At 37.3% G+C, this 16,584-nt stretch overlaps 1 protein-coding gene across 5 annotated transcripts in view; it reads right to left on the bottom strand.

The window, feature by feature from the left end:
• The window catches only part of LOC136825415 (micronuclear linker histone polyprotein-like), a 51,297-nt gene that overhangs the window by 30,250 nt on the left and 4,463 nt on the right, over positions 1–16,584 (bottom strand). For 4 of the 5 annotated variants that reach the window (XR_010849329.1, XM_067081797.1, XM_067081798.1 and 1 more), the window contains exons 2-8: positions 6,176–7,895; positions 5,483–5,629; positions 4,709–4,855; positions 3,956–4,102; positions 2,740–2,886; positions 1,245–1,391; positions 504–683 (exon numbers count right to left, since the gene is read on the bottom strand). Coding sequence is in view for 3 of the 5 variants with exons in the window: in XM_067081797.1 (XP_066937898.1) it covers positions 504–683; positions 1,245–1,391; positions 2,740–2,886; positions 3,956–4,102; positions 4,709–4,855; positions 5,483–5,629; positions 6,176–6,780 (1,520 nt within the window). In the remaining 2 variants the exon portion in view is untranslated. Of the gene's footprint in view, positions 1–503; positions 684–1,244; positions 1,392–2,739; positions 2,887–3,955; positions 4,103–4,708; positions 4,856–5,482; positions 5,630–6,175; positions 7,896–13,052; positions 15,233–16,584 lie in introns of all 5 variants that reach the window. The other variant, XR_010849330.1, reaches the window with a different exon arrangement.

Consider the following 16,584-nt stretch of genomic DNA (forward strand, 5'->3'; position numbering starts at 1 on the left):
CACCACTTAAACTGCAATTTTCCAACTCCTCTACCAATACTATATACATAACTTGTGAAAAATGGAGCAAGTTAACATGTAAGACACTAAACAGCTATGTAGAATGTGACCAACGGAAGCACATGAATAAATAAAAGGTAATGTTTCCAGAGGCCAAAGTGATGCTGAAAAGAGCCTATAGTACTGACAAAATGGAATGGAATGGAATGTAAAATTTAGGCCAAAGACCAAGCACTGGGACCTATTAGGTCATTCACGTCCACTACAAGATGTATCACACTACGAGACCTTATTTAAGGGTTAATAACCTTGGACGAAATGCCTTTCGTCCAATCATACATTGCTACGAGAAGTTCAGCATTGATAGCGATTGAATGTCACCTAATATTTCAGCCACGGTTCAACTTCATAACTTCTTTATTCATGAGATTCCTGAAACTCAATACGGCATTAACAAATAATATTGTGCTCTGAAGGATACTTTTCATAAGACCAACACTTACCTTCTTTGTGGGAAAGAAGTTTCAGGACTTGGTCTTTGCTTCTGACTCTCTGGATGTTTAGATATGTCAGATTTTGTCTCTTCCTTGGTTGGGCCTTTCTTTTCCTCCTTCAGAGTTTTGCTTTGTTCACAATGATAAAGGCAACAATTTATTGCACCTTTTACTGCCAAACCAACTGACCTGAAATGACATAACATTTTCTATTTAGTTCTCAATATCAACTTTCCTTTGTTTTACTAATACATATCATCAACTTCCTTTCTCACACTCATTACTCATACCACAATTTTCCAACTCTTCCACTCATACCATACACAACTTGTGAAAACTGAACCAAGGTAAAATGTAAGACAGATAACTATTTCAGAAATGACCAAAGGAAACAAATGAATAATAAAAGGCAATGCACCTGGAGTACAAGCCATGCTGACAAGAGACTTAAGTGCTGCCAGTGTATACCCAAAGGAGCACTTCAAGCTGTAACTCACTATGGGATAATATTTAAGTTATGCCATTCACAAATGGATGAACAAGCAAATTTAGAAAAAACACCTTTCACGCAATCATATATAAATAAGGTATGAGAAGTTTACCAAAGAAAATTGTTGGCCATTGAAAGTACCTAATATTCAGCTAGGGTTCAACTTGATTATTTCAGTATTCCTGAGATTCAAAAAACTCAATACTGTATTACCAAACACTATTATGCTACAAAGAACTCTTCATAAGACCAAGACTTACCTTCCTTGTGGGCAAGAAGTTTCAGGGCTTTGTTTTTGCCTGTCATCAACGTATTTCTGGCTCTCTGGATGTTTACATATGTTGGACTTTGTCACTTCCTTGGTTGGGCCTTCCTTTTCCTCATTCAAAGTTTTGCTTTTTTGGTAACTGAAAGACGAACTTGAATCAGTTGGCTCTATTTTCATAGTCCAATAATGATGAGGGTAAATACTTAACCCTTTCCTTTTTAGGTTTTTTGCAGAAAAATGTAAAAAAAATAAGCAGGTTTTTTAATTTATTCTTTCAATTCAGTATAAGGTAATATGTAGAGCATAATTTTCGCTGAAAAATTATTAACATTTAGAGACATTAAACTTGAAAATCTGTCAAGTTTGCGTTCGTGGGTTAATTTGTAATGCATAGAAAAACAGGGAAAATTAAAAACCAATACACTAGTTGACTGTATATTCAAACACGTAATATTATAGAGAATTATGAATATTCTCTGTTGCTCCCATCATCGTATTCCATAAGATCTCCACAGTTATCACTGCTAGTTTCTTTATCACTCATTTTTATTGTGAAGGTCAATGATGGGGAAAGGAAAAAAAAATTTGTATTTTAGCAGCACCAGTGTCTGACATCAGAAGTTCATAAAGGAAACATGGCACACCACCATCTATCGACAAAAATACATGCTAAACACTTCCTACCGGGAGATGAAATATAGAAAATGGGAATTCACCAAAGAATGAGTAAAATTGGGAAGATAGAAATAAGTAGGAATATTTCAAGAGTACGAATGAGTATTCTCGTGATTACGAGAAGAATACATGGTAGCTAATCACGAGCTCAGGATAATCAGGGAAGGGGTTAAAGCAACTTTTACAGTGCTTCAAGTGCCCTCTAATAACAAGTATTCGATTTTTTCTCAAAAACAATTTTGCTTACTTCTACCACTACATTTCATCACCATCTTCCTTTCTCAATCGCACCTCTGACACCACAATATTCTAACTCTTTCACTCATACCATAAACATGACTTGTGAAAACTGGATCATGGTAAAATACAAGAAACTACACAGTTACGTAGGAAGTGACCAAAAGAAACACAAGAATAAATGGCAATGTACCTGGACAGCAAAGTCACCCTGAAAAGAGCCAGTGCTGACAGTGTACAGTATATCCTAAGGAGCACTTCAAGCTCAAACTGATTATGGGGCAACAGTTAAGGGTTACTGACCATTCATTGATGGAAGCACAAAAACCGTAAGGAAAATGCCTTTCTTTCGATCATATATTACAAGGTATGAAAAGCTCCGATTATATATTACAAAGTATGAAAAGTTATAGCAAAACATTGTTGGCCATTAAAAGTGACCTAATTTATCTGCCTTGGTTCAACTTCATTATTTAAATATTTCTGAGATTCTAAAACTCAACATTGTGTTACCTAACACTCTTATGCTTTGAAGGATGGCTTTGAAGGATACTTTCTATAACAACAACACTTACCTTCCTTTTGGGAAAGAAATTTTAGGGCTTAATCTTTGCCTGACATCAACATGCTTCTGGCTCCCTGGATATTTAGATATGTCAGAATTAGTCCCTTCCTTGATTGGGCCTTTCTTTTCCTCCTCCAAAGTTTTGCTTTTTTCATAACTGAAAGACAAAGTGAAGGGAGTAAGCTGTATTCCTACAGTACAGTAATGATAAGGGTAACAATTTAATGCACCTTTTACTGTGAATCAAATGACCCGAAATGATGTAACAATTTTCTATAATGTTCTCAATAACAATTTTCCTTGTATTCTATCAATTCATATCATCTTCCTTTATTACTCTCATTACTTATGTCACAATTTTCCCACTGTTCCACTCATACCATATGCACAGCTTGTGAAAACTGGAGTGAGGTGAATTGTATAAACACAGACAGTTATGTCAAGTAAAATGTATAAACACAGACAGTTATGTCGTAAAATGTATAAACACAGAGTTATGTCAAGTAAAATATATAAACACAAAGTGTTATGTCGTAAAATGTATAAACACAGACAGTTATGTCGTAAAATGTATAAACACAGACAATTATGTCGTAAAATGTATAAACACAGACAGTTATGTCAAGTAAAATATATAAACACAGACAGTTATGTCGTAAAATGTATAAACACAGACAGTTATGTTGTAAAATGTATAAACACAGACAGTTATGTCGTAAAACGTATAAACACAGACAGTTATGTTGTAAAATGTATAAACACAGACAGTCAGTTATGTTGTAAAATGTATAAACACAGACAGTTATGTCGTAAAATGTATAAATACAGACAGTTATCTCAAGTAAAATGTATAAACACAGACAGTTATGTCAAGTAAAATATATAAACACAGACAGTTATGTCATAAAATGTATAAACACAGACAGTTATGTCAAAAGTGACTAAAGTAAACAAATGAATAATAAAAGATGCTGACAACTACGGGACAACATTTAATAATCATTCACAATGGAAAAACAAAAAAACCTAAGAGAAAAAATCTTCCAATTATACATTCCTATGTATGAGAAGTTTACAGCAGAACACTGGAAGGCCATTAAAAGTCACCTAATATTTCAGCCCTGGTTCAACTTCATTATTTAAATGTTCCTGAGATTCTAACACTCAACAATGTATTACCTAAAGCTGTTATGCTTTGAAGAACACATCATATGAACAAAACTTACCTTCCTTTTGGGAAAGAAATTTTAGGGCTTAGTCTCTGCCAAACAGCAACTTGCTTCTGGCTCCCTGGATATTTAGGTATGTCAGAATTCGTCCCTTCCTTGGTTGGGCCTTTCTTTTCCTCCTCCAAAGTTTTGCTTTTTTCATAACTGAAAGAAAAATAAAGTCAGTAAGCTGTATTCCTACAGTACAGTAATGATAAGGGTAAAAATTTAATGCACATTTTACTGTGAATCAAATGACATGAAATGATGTAACATTTTTCTATTTTGTTCTCAATAACAATTTTCCTTGCATTCTATCAATTCATATCATCTTCCTTTATTACTCTTATTACTTGTACCACATTTTTCCCCCATTCCATTCATACATAGCTTCTGATAACTGGATAAGATAAAATGTATGAACACAGACAGTTATGTCCAAAGTGACCAACAGAAATGAATAATAAAAGATGCTGACATTGTACACCACAAGGTCCACTGCAATCTGTAACCAACTATGGGACAACATTTAATAATCATTCACAATGGAAAAACAAAAAAACCTAAGAAAAAAACTTTCTTCCAATTATACTGTACATTCCTAGAGTATGAGAAGTTTACAGCAGAACACTGGAAGGCCATTGAAAGTCACCTAATATTTCAGCCTTGGTTCAACTTCATTATTTAAATATTCCTGAGATTCTAAAACTCAACACTGTATCACCTGACACTATTATGCTTTGAAGACCACTTCATATCAACAAAACTTACCTTCCTTTTGGGAAAGAAATTTTAGGGCTTAGCCTCTGCCAGACATCAACTTGCTTCTGGCTCCCTGGATATTTAGATATGTCAGAATTAGTCCCTTCCTTGGTTGGGCCTTTCTTTTCCTCCTCCAAAGTTTTGCTTTTTTCATAACTGAAAGACAAAGTGAGGTCAGTAAACTGTATTCCTACAGTACAGTAATGATAAGGGTAACAATTTAATGCACCTTTACTGTGAATCAAATGACCCGAAATGATGTAACATTTTTTTCTATTTTGTTCTGATTAACAATTTTTCTTGCATTCTACCAGTTCATATCATCTTCCTTTATTACTCTCATTCCTTATACCACAATTTTCCCACTCTCCCACTTATACCATATACATAGCTTGTGTGGAACAAGGTAAAATACTAAACACAGACAGTATGTCGAAATACACCAAAGCAAAAGGCAAAGTCATGTTGTCATGAGCCTAAAGTGCTTACAGTATACCACACAGTCCATTGTAAGCTGTAACTCACTAAGGGACAACATCTAGGTGTTAATGATTATTAATGGAAACACAAGGAATCTTGAGAGAAAATACCTTTCTTTCAATCATAAATACCAAGAGTATGAGAAGTTTACAGCAGAATATTGTTGGTCATTGTTAGTCACCTAATATTTCAGTCTAGGTTCAACTTCATTATTTCTTTATTCATGAGATTCCTGAAACTCAATACTGTATTATCAAACACTACAATGCTTCAAATAATACTTTTCATAAGACCACAACTTACCTTCCTTTTGGGCAAGAAATTTCAGGGATTTGTCTTTGCGTGTCATCAACATGTTTCTGACTCTCTGGATGTTTAGAAACGACAGGATTTGACTCCTCCTTGATTGGGCCTTTCTTTTCCTCCTTCAAAATTTTGCTTTTTTCGTAACTGAAAAACAAATTCAAATTAGTTACCTGTATTTCTGTTGTCCAGTAATCATGAGGGCAACAATCTTATGCAACCTTCAAAATGCATCAATTACCTCAAATGATGACATTTTTCAATTTTATTTTCATCATACTTCTTTCATCATACTTCTCTCTCTCTCTCCCTCATTAATTATACCACAATTTTCCAACTCTTCCACTCATACCATATACATAACTTGTGAAAGCTAGAGCAAGGTAAAATGTAAGAAGCTAGACAGTTATGTAAGAGGTGACCAAGCTACACTACAAGCTGTAACCCGCTATGAGACAACATTTATGGGTAATGCACATTAATAAAAATCTACAGATAAGACTAATGCTACAGAATACATCTTCTAACATCTGAACATTCTAAATTCACAGTATATCCTCCAATATTTGAACATTTTAAAAAATGACCATAACACTTCATTACTGTATAAACTTGACACACTGGATACGAACAATAGGTGCCTACAATGAAATTCTCATGAAAAAACTGTATAAAAAAGTTCACCGCACTTACTTCAATGCTCCTGAAGATTGACTGGGACTCAAAATTTTTGGAGCTTCTTTATTCTCAGAAGCATATCCCATTTTAATTTTCTCATTGGTAGGTTTGGAGGCTTCAGTTTTCTTAAGGGGCGACTGATGAACTCCTCTTTGTGTTTTCTCAGTAGAAAGCTTGCTATCCACGTTTTTTGGCCAGATTTTATTTGTGGGGTAATCACTACATGTTGGCAATGGTCTATATAGAAAATTGTACTCTTTTACATTTTCACAAAATTTTTGTATTAACTTGCCTCTAGCAAAGGGAAAGAAGGAACGATTAAGTTCCTCAGCTATTCTTTCACTTGGATAAATACCATCTTTTAAAACATACTGTCTCGTAGCCGAGGCTTCGTATCCTCTACAAACAACATGGAACATATCCCATAATGGCAAACCATGTTCACGGCACACATCTTTTATGAGTGAATTTAGCCAGTGCACCAATTCATTCAACTTTGCATTAACCTCTGGTTTCATTTGAGATGGGGTAATGACATGACCTGTCTTTTCCTTGTGAATTTTCATCTGTGAATTCATATAATTATTTATATGAATGGGATACACAGTTGCAAAATACATCAAGGCAGGAGTCTTTGAACAAAACAGACTGAAGGAGCTTTTGAAATCCTCGTGGATTTTTTTAAAGTACTCCTCTGTGCTACCGTATTTTCACATAGGGACAAAGCAACCTGGCATGGTTTATGATGTTTTCCTATGCAAGATTCATTGTTGACAAACTGGATCAGGTCATTTAGTCCAAGACATACAATCACAATCTTGTCTTTTAGATCCACTAGTTTTCTATTTATAAACTTACTAAAATTGTAAAACCCAAGGTTTGGTTCACAATAAAATTGTGGTCTGTCACCATGCCAAATCTCTTGCAGCATCATCATTCGTGAATCCCCTACCACAACAACTTTTTTATCTATTTTATAATTAACAAAATTAGTACTTATCTCTACCCCATAAAACAACTCTATAAGAAATTTGTTCAGTCTGGCTGCTAATAAACGAGATGTCTCTACTGACACGTTAAGACCATCATCAAAAGCCTGACCAACAATATTATAATTTAGGTGGTACGATGACATAATTTTATATATAGATGGCATGCGGCTACGTGTCTCCAAATGCTTATTGACCTTTGTGCAAATAACTCGGATCTTGGACCTAATCATATCTAAGTTTTCTCGAATCTGAAAGCTCATGCTGGTATGTCCTCTTGGAAAGTGATTTCTTGCCTGTGCAAAAAAATGCATTATAGGGTCACACGGAATTATGGCAGAAAAACAAATGACTGAAACGCTACCTAAAATGTCTTCTAGCATCTTGTAAGCTTTATCGAGACGAAAAAACAATATTCTGACTAGATCTTCAACTCCATTCTCTGTAAGAGTCATGATTTTAAGAGGCTTATGATTCCTGACTGAAGCACAATTACCAAAATCTACTAGTTCGATGATATCATAAAGACCAACGTTACATATCAGCAATGTTCCATTTTCCAGGCGTGGAAGTTCAGTACGTGACAGGATGAAATCTTTAAGTCCTTCAAGTTTTAAATGGGGTTCAATGAGAAACTGGGGTTTAATATATGGATATTCTGGCCAAAAATCCTCAAGTGACTGCATTCTTGAGTCTCCCACAAACAAAATACGACTGTAAGGTCCATGATTTGTTAGCCCACCAACCTGAAAAGTGGATACATAGAAAGCAAAAGATTACAAGGGGAAAATTTCACTTTCACACAGAAAATCTGTTGTCAAATTGAATAATCATAAAATTAACCTTGACTCATGTCTACACAATTTATCTAAAAACATTTTAATACTACAATCTACTAAGAAACTGGAGGTTTCACAATATCTGCTGTTATTACCAGAGATCTCTTTATCAATCAGCCAAACTTTGGATGGTCTGTGCAAAAAATTGCACAGGTGGTTTGCAGCTAAAGAACACCTGAAGGTTTTGTCTAGTGTATAATGTATCAAATAAATACAAGTTTATTATCAAGGTCCTTACACTTAAATATAACTTCAAACACACAACAGTTCAGATGTAATAGGAGTACAAGTCATCATCCACTTTTTACCATACTGTACACTTAAAAGTTTGGTATTAAAGCTAACTATATGAATCCTTCAGCTTCAAACATTTCAAAAAATTGTACAAGAAACATGCATGTTTGTCCATTATCAAATCACAAATTAAAATGGTTACATTAATCCACACTGTTTGCAAACATGACCACATTTTTATCCTCCCTATCTGAAGACAATATCTATAAAATGGTAAATCAAATCAACTTCTGGACATAAAATGAAATGTACTCCAAAACATTAGCAAAAGAGGTACCTGGTATTAATAAGAATGGAATAGAATATAGTACTTATAACATAGGTAAAGCACTGGAGCCTATAGAATATAAATTAGGATTTACAACAAGGCAAAGCCCTGGAACCTATAAGGTCATTCAGCACTGAAATGGAAACTGACAGTAAAAAGGTTCAAAAGGTGGAACAGGAAGAAAACCTCGCAGTTGCACCAAAAGTTAATTGTTGCAAGAGGGTGGAGGTAAGATGGAAGAGAGAGAATATAAATGGATGCACAGTAAAATGAATAAAAGGGGTTGCAGCTAGCGGCCGAAGAGAGCTGCAAAGGACCTTAAGTAATGCCTACACTGATGGCCCTAACCCCCTATGGGGGTATTAATAAGACTACAATTGTTATAACTGGATGACAAATTTTTTGTAAGGTAATTTTCTCAGTCCATCAAGAGGTCATTTTCTCATTCCATCTCTTACTAAATTTATCGAAACTTTCTGATGCCAAGTGAATAATGTATTTCCTAAGTTGCTCTACAGCATATTTCAAACAATCACTGCAAAGTAATGAGCTAGCATATATTGGAAAATCAAAATGTGTATATTTCAAATAAAGTATTGAAAAATCATCTTAGGAATCAAGTTTATAAATGCCATGATGAAAGTCAAAATTCAGATTAAGTATGCTTAAATTTTAACAAGCAGCAAGTAAGTTTGCTCGCACAAAACTTTTGTTTTTAATCATTTCCCAACTTGTTACATTATATACTCCAAACACTATGAGTAAAGTTACCTTTCATATAAGAAGATAGGTGACTGCTAAACATCAGGTTTCAAGCAAATTAAAAGCTTGTGATTCTTTATTAAAACAATTATTTTTTCTAATAAAAACTCCTACTTCTCATCCGAGCATACAGCTTTGCGAAGTCCCAGACATTTCAAATTCAGAAAAAGTTAAAACAAAAAAGCAGATCTGCTGCTACTGCCAAGTGGTGCATAGGTGGCACTCAAGTATGTTTGTTTAAACCAGCTGTGATGAAACAGCAGGAGCAGGAAATGGCTTAATTAGGTAAAACTAATTATCTAATTTATGAAATCTAGGCCGTCAAATCAAGCACTGGGATACTTTGGAGGTTTAGGGATGTAATACTGCTATACTATTCAGTGCTGTCCAGTAAAGGATACATATTGATAGATGGCAGCAAACAGGAAATGAATGCCTTTTGGTCCCCTCTCTTCAACTGCAGCCGAGTAAGACAAAGGGAAGCAGCATAGGAAGAGATCCTATTGTCCTGGTGACGTAGTTTCCACAATGGTCCTTCCCAGGTACAGCTTTGTGGCCATGTCACTTCCCCACTTAGTACTGTGTCCGAGCAAACTGCTCCTCATGTTGCCATAGTCATAATGACAGTCTGATCCTGTAGAAGAGTTGCAGTTGTTGCCGTGGTTGCAACTCCTAACCCGCAACTGGCTTTGATTATGGCACAGTTCCAATGTAAAATGGATGCCCGGTTGCTACTGCCACAAGACCTTGGATCCTGATATCCATATGGTCATTGTCTTGACACAGGCTGATCCCCTATGAGTGAGTGTGCCGACACAGCTCCTGCTGCTTTGCTATCTTGACTTCTGGCATCTACATAGTCTTGATATCAGTGACTGTCAAAGCTGTCACTGGAATGATGCTCTTCACTTATCCTAATTTCAGAATCTCAAGCGAGACTGAGCATACTTCTACAATATGCACCTTGTCTGTGTTATGATCTCAATTGGGCCAATTGTAATCAAGCAAATGCCTACACCCTGGAGCTGAAAGCAGATTGTTGAGACTCAGGTTAAGTACAGTATACCTTAGTTTAACCAGACCACTGAGCTGATTAACAACTCTCCTAGGGCTGGCCTGAAGGATTAGACTTATTTTACGTGGCTAAGAACCAATTGGTTACTTAGCAACGGGACCTACAGCTTATTGTAGAACCCAAACCACATTATAGTGAGAAATGAATTTCTATCACCAAAAATAAATTCCTCTAATTCTTCATTGGCTGGCCGGAGACTCGATTCAGGCCTAGTAGAGTGCTAGCTGAGAACTCTACCAACTCAACCAACGAGGAACTTTGAGACTCGGGTGAAAAGGGCAAAAGACAGGGTGTGGTGCTCCCCTTCTACTAAAGACGTTTCAGTTAAGACAAGATGGCTAGGTACTGGTTGAAAAGAAGACACCTGTCAGTCACTGGTAACAGTGAATTAACATTCTTAAGTCCCACTGGGCTGGCCCAAGGAGTTTTTTTTTTAAATCGACAACTTCTTAACTGGATGAACTGAAAATCTGAGCAATGTATTCTGACAAAATTCATTGAAATGACTTTATTCACTGTTGGATGAAAACTGGACAGCCACATACAGTGATAATTGCAAATGTTGATCTACATTCTGGGATTAGGTCATGTGGCATATTCATCAAATACTGACAGGTCAAACAAGTGTGATCAATTTAAAGACATATATGCTAACAAATACGCTATATACAATAATCCACACAACTAAACAAATGTCCCTACACTGTTAAAAGTTACTTCAATAAAAGCAATGTTGTAACTCTTGAGGACAACTGCAATCGGGACTGTTGCTATTTGCTATATGAGAAACGATAACTTGCTGCAAGAAAGCAAACCAGGTGACTGTCCTCCACACGCCTGTCATTTAGTAGCTACAAGAAGCAGCAGTGATCAAGAGCGAATTAAATATATCATGATATCCTTCAATGCCCTTAAAACTGGAAACAGCTTTGGCTGAGTATTTGCAGCCTGACAGTACATAATAAACATGAGCCATACCTATAAAAGTGGAAATGGCTTTGGAACCTTCAAAGTGTGAACTGTGGTCTATACAGAAACAGTCAATATCAAAGACTACTAACTTTTTAAAATAATGAAAATCTAGATGAGGATGAAATACTGAGAAAAGGTCTGACAACGAGCAGGGAAAAGCTTTTAGAATGTGAGACATGGGCTCACAATGATAAAGGAGTACTCAGCTTCAGACTTCCACAATACACGTCTCAGTCCTGACTTGGCACTGTTCATTCATCCAACCAAACATACAACTTGACAAAATACTTTAAAATATATAGCTACATTAAATATTTTGTTCAACTTATATCTCTAACTAGGAGCAACAATCAATCATTTATATTTGTAACTCAAATTAATGGCAGCTATGTTACTACATTAATATCAGTTTCCCTGAACCAACATATCACATGAACTGTGCACAAACATAAGTAAACAATGTACTTATACACTGATGCATAAACTGCATACATATGCTCTTTCACACAGCTTTCAACAAACTTAATTACATAAGAAGACTGGGAGAGCTGAACAGTGGCCTTATGTTGTTGTGGTCCTGAGAGGAGATAGGGGAAGAGTATATGGCCATCCAAACTTTTCTCTCCCAATTTTCTACAAACCCACGAACCTTAGACACATTGCTTTTCATGTTCAATGGAGCTTGTGCAATTACACAATTCACTGAGAGGCCACCACTGACCTTTAGGTGGTGTCCAAGGACTTGTGGGCGATGTTTCTTAAGTAGAACGGGGGTAAAGGTAGTCTGGCAATATCAGAATAATGCCATCAATAGGTAATCAGTTCTGCCTGGCCCAGGGTCACCCACAGACCCTTTAGCAACTCTAAGAATGCTGGCAGAAACTTCCAAAATAGGTCTACAGGAGCAGGAGTGGCAAGCAACACTGGCTGGTCAATGAACATATGGGGAAAGTTCACCTCTACAAGGCAAAGCATGTCACATTATACAAACAGAGTTGGTCATCCATAGTCAACATCCTGGCTCAGAAAGCAAGAGGTGGTCCCAACAAAAGCTGAAGTCACAGCAAAGACAACGCAAGGCACAGAAGTGATGACTGTTACTCCTAACAACGACACAGTCTTCTTGGCCTTTTTCACTTCAAGTCATACTTCTGCTTATGGAAGGGCAACAAATCCACAAACTTGTAGGGAAAAATACCTTCAAAAAACCTTTATCTGCAAAGAACACAAAAAGTATAAGGATCAACAGTTTGGAAAAAAGTGGCCCTGTACACACACAAACCCAGCTGATCTAAACTGTTCCACATTCCCTCCAACAGAACAAACTATAATATAATACCAAGCATACAAAACAAAAAGCATGTAATACAGAATTTCTAGAATTAAGTTTCATACAGTCAAGTGAGGGTATCCTGACTGGTGACTGGGCAGGTAAACCACAAGCTCTCTCACCTGCTGCCACAGAAGTACCTTGTTAACAGGATTCAAAACCACCACCTTGCAACAAAGACGCACTTATAAAATATACAAAAGCCTGCATTCTCATACAAATGATACTTTAATACATTAGTATGGTACCGACAATAATCATCGGTTAAAATAATGATTGTAATACAGTAGAGCCACTCAATATAGTAAACATTTCATATCAGTTATATTCATAAACATACAATGCATTACAAATAAATCTTACCTCTTTACCTTGCAAAGGTTTTCCCTCTTTTTTGGCATTTTCTAAGCTTTTCACAATGTTTTTTATCTCTTTGCCACGATCTTTATTACATTTTGTCTCAACATCAGAGGATTTATCTGGCTCAATATCAGAAGGTTTCCCTGGCTCAACATCAGAGGGTTTATCTGGCTTAATATCAGAGGGTTTCCCTGGCTCAACATAAGGTTTCTCTGGCTCAACATCAGAGGGTTTCCCTGGCTCAACATCAGAGGATTTCTCTGGCTCAACATCAGAGGGTTTCCTTGGCTCAACATCAGATTTCTCTGCCTCAACATCAGAAGGTTTCTCTGGCTTACCATCAGAGGGTTTCCCTGCCTCAACATCAGGCTTCTCTGGCTCAACATCAGAGGGTTTCCCTGGCTCAACAACAGAGGATTTCTCTGGCTCAAAATCAGAGGATTTCTCTGGCTCAAAATCAGAGGGTTTCTCTGGCTCAACATCAGAGGGTTTCTCTAGCTCAACACCAGAGTGTTTCTCTGGCTCAACACCAGAGTGTTTCTCTGGCTTAACATCAGAATGTTTCTCTGGCTCAACATCAGAGGGTTTCTCTGGCTCAACACCAGAGTGTTTCTCTGGCTTAACATCAAAATGTTTCTCTGGCTCAACATCACAGGGTTTCTCTGGCTCAACACCAGAGTGTTTCTCTGGCTCAACATCAGAGGGTATCTCTGGCTCAACACCAGAGGATTTCTCTGACTTCACATTAGAGGGTTTCCTTGGCTCAATGCCAGAGGATTTCTCTGACTTCACATCAGAGGGTTTCTCTGGCTTAACATCAGAATGTTTCTCTGGCTCAATATCAGAGGGTTTCTGTGGCTCAACACCAGAGGATTTCTCTGACTTCACATTAGAGAGTTTCCTTACCTTAACACCACAGGATTTCTCTGACTTCACATCACAGGGTTTCCTTGGCTGAACATCAGAGTGTTTCTCTGGCTTAACATCAGAGGGTTTCTCTGGCTTAACATTCGAGGGCTTCTCTGGCTCAACTTCAGAGGGTTTCTCAACATCTGACCGCTTTGTCCCACTGGCCTCATTTAGCTCATTTAGCTCTGGGAAATCATTAACAACTTCCTCCAAGTCTGCAATAATTCTCAAAACCTCCTCATCTTCAATAACATCAGAATTGTCTTTCTTGGCCTCATGCTCTTTCTCATTTTTCACCAAACCTCTTTTTGAAGACACTGCATGTTGATTACCCACTTGATGTTTATTTTGGTCATTCGCCTTGTCTAGGGTGACAGATGACTGCGCACTTTCTTCACCTGAATGAAATTTTATGTCACCACTACCAATATTCTTATCATCCAGTTTTTTCAACTCTATTTTTTTGTCTGGAAGATCAACAGCAATTCTCCCATCTCTTTCTACCAAATTCTTATTGGCAGTTTCAAGTCTCTTTTCTTTCTTTTTGCTGGCTTTTTTCTCCAACGGTGGAGTCTTATCATCAAGTTTTTTCAACTCTGCTCTTTTGTTTGGAAGATCAACAGCAATTCTCCCACCTCTGGCCACCGAATTCTTTTTGGCAGTTTCAAGTTTTTCTTTTTTTTTGTTGGCTTTTTTCTCCGACGCTGGAGTCTTCGTCGTTCCTCTCGCAGATCCACCTCTGCCCCTCACAGATCCACCTCTGCCTCTCACAGATCCGCCTCTGCCTCTCACAGATCCACCTCTGCCTCTTGCAGATCCACCTCTGCCTCTGCTGGATCTTGTTTCTCTCATGATGAACTACTCCACTGAATTAGCTATTTCAAAATTAAAATGCCAGACACTAAAGTTTTCATACTCTTATTTTCCATACATAATATTATATGAATACAATGCAAAATGTTGCACAAAACTAGTCATTTATAAACCCAATATATTTGATTCACAATCATGTGTTCCAAAATAATCACTGTAGTCAACAAAGGTACAAATAAAGTCCAATTGCAGATTCACTATGTTCACATACATTTGTCCCTGATGTACTATTTCCACATATGTTTGTCACAGATTCACTATGTTCACACAAGGTCATCCCACATTCACTATGTACTGTACACAGAAGTTTGTCCACACAAAAGTTCATTCAAGATCAAAGACATAATTCAGCTTGATGCACGATCCACAGGGTCTCCAACTTCTTAACAACTTGTCAGCATCTGTAAATAAGAGAGAGAATAATTAGAGGCCATTTTCTATGTAGCTCGGTATTTCCCGAGGTTAGAACCTCTGCTGTACTTGGTGCACATTATGTGGGAAAGGGAGGTGGAAAAGGGGAGTGAGAGACAAGAAAACTGAATGCATTCCCTTCTTCTTCAAGACAAGGTCATGAAGTAACACCATTCTTTGAGGTGCTGGGAACTTTAATACCCTGCAGGAATGTTGCACTCACCACAATATTTCTCAGCTGTACCTTGGATAAGTAACTAATATTTGTAGGTGGCACAAATGTATATGTATGTACATACATATAAAATATATGTATACTGTATATATATGCACATATATATACTAACTGACCACCCCGCCACTGCCCGGGATAAGTCTGAACAACCCCCACCCCCTCTACTCTCTCGCTCTCTTTCTCCCTAACACCCCCTCTACTCTCTCTCTCTCTCTCTCTCTCTCTCTCTCTCTCTCTCTCTCTCTCTCTCTCTCTCTCTCTCTCTCTCCATACAAAATAATCATAACTAGCTGACCAACCCAGCGCTGCCTGAGATAACTCTGAATGACAACCGATAAATTCTCTCTCTCTCTCTCAGTCCCTCTCTCTCTCTCTCTCTCTCTCTCTCTCTCTCTCTCTCTCTCTCTCTCTCTCTCTCTCTCTCCAGACCTCTTTGTCTCTCTCTCTTTCTTCTTCCTAACACCCCTGTACTCTCTCTCTCGCTCTCACTCTGTCACCCCCCTCCCAACCTCCACCCCCTTTGGTGCCACTGATGTCTTACCCCCACAGTATTCTTTTCTAGACAGTAAGTCATATGTATTCTAGAATTAGGTATGATAAACTTATGAAGTTACTCTACGGGCATAACCAGCCCCGTTTCAGGGAAGGCCCCTCCCCCACTTGGTGCCCTTTGGTGCTAGTCATGTCTTAGCCCCCACAGTGCTGATTTCTAGTTAGTAAGTCATATGTATACTAAGTTTGGTTCAAATTGCTCAATGCATTTCAGAGTCACTGTGGCACATACACACACACACACACATACATCCATTTATATATATATATAGATTTACTATTCTGTATCCTGCATGACCAATAATTCTTATAAGAGGCACTGGGATTTAGATGAACATAAATAAGTTGCACGATTGGCAAATGTACAGTACTTTGTTATATAAGGTATTCGCTATTATCCGCAGTTTCAGAAATCCTTGGGGAGGTATTGGAAGCTATTACAAATGATAACAGGCAATAACTGTACCTTCTAACTAATATGACTAATTATCATTCTTTCTCTCACTCTCTCCATCCCTCCCTGTCTCTTTCCCCTCTTTCTTCTCCCTAACACTC

The sequence above is a fragment of the Macrobrachium rosenbergii genome, chromosome 37 (genome assembly GCF_040412425.1).
Source record: "Macrobrachium rosenbergii isolate ZJJX-2024 chromosome 37, ASM4041242v1, whole genome shotgun sequence".
In the NCBI taxonomy this organism is placed as follows: Eukaryota; Metazoa; Arthropoda; class Malacostraca; order Decapoda; family Palaemonidae; genus Macrobrachium; species Macrobrachium rosenbergii.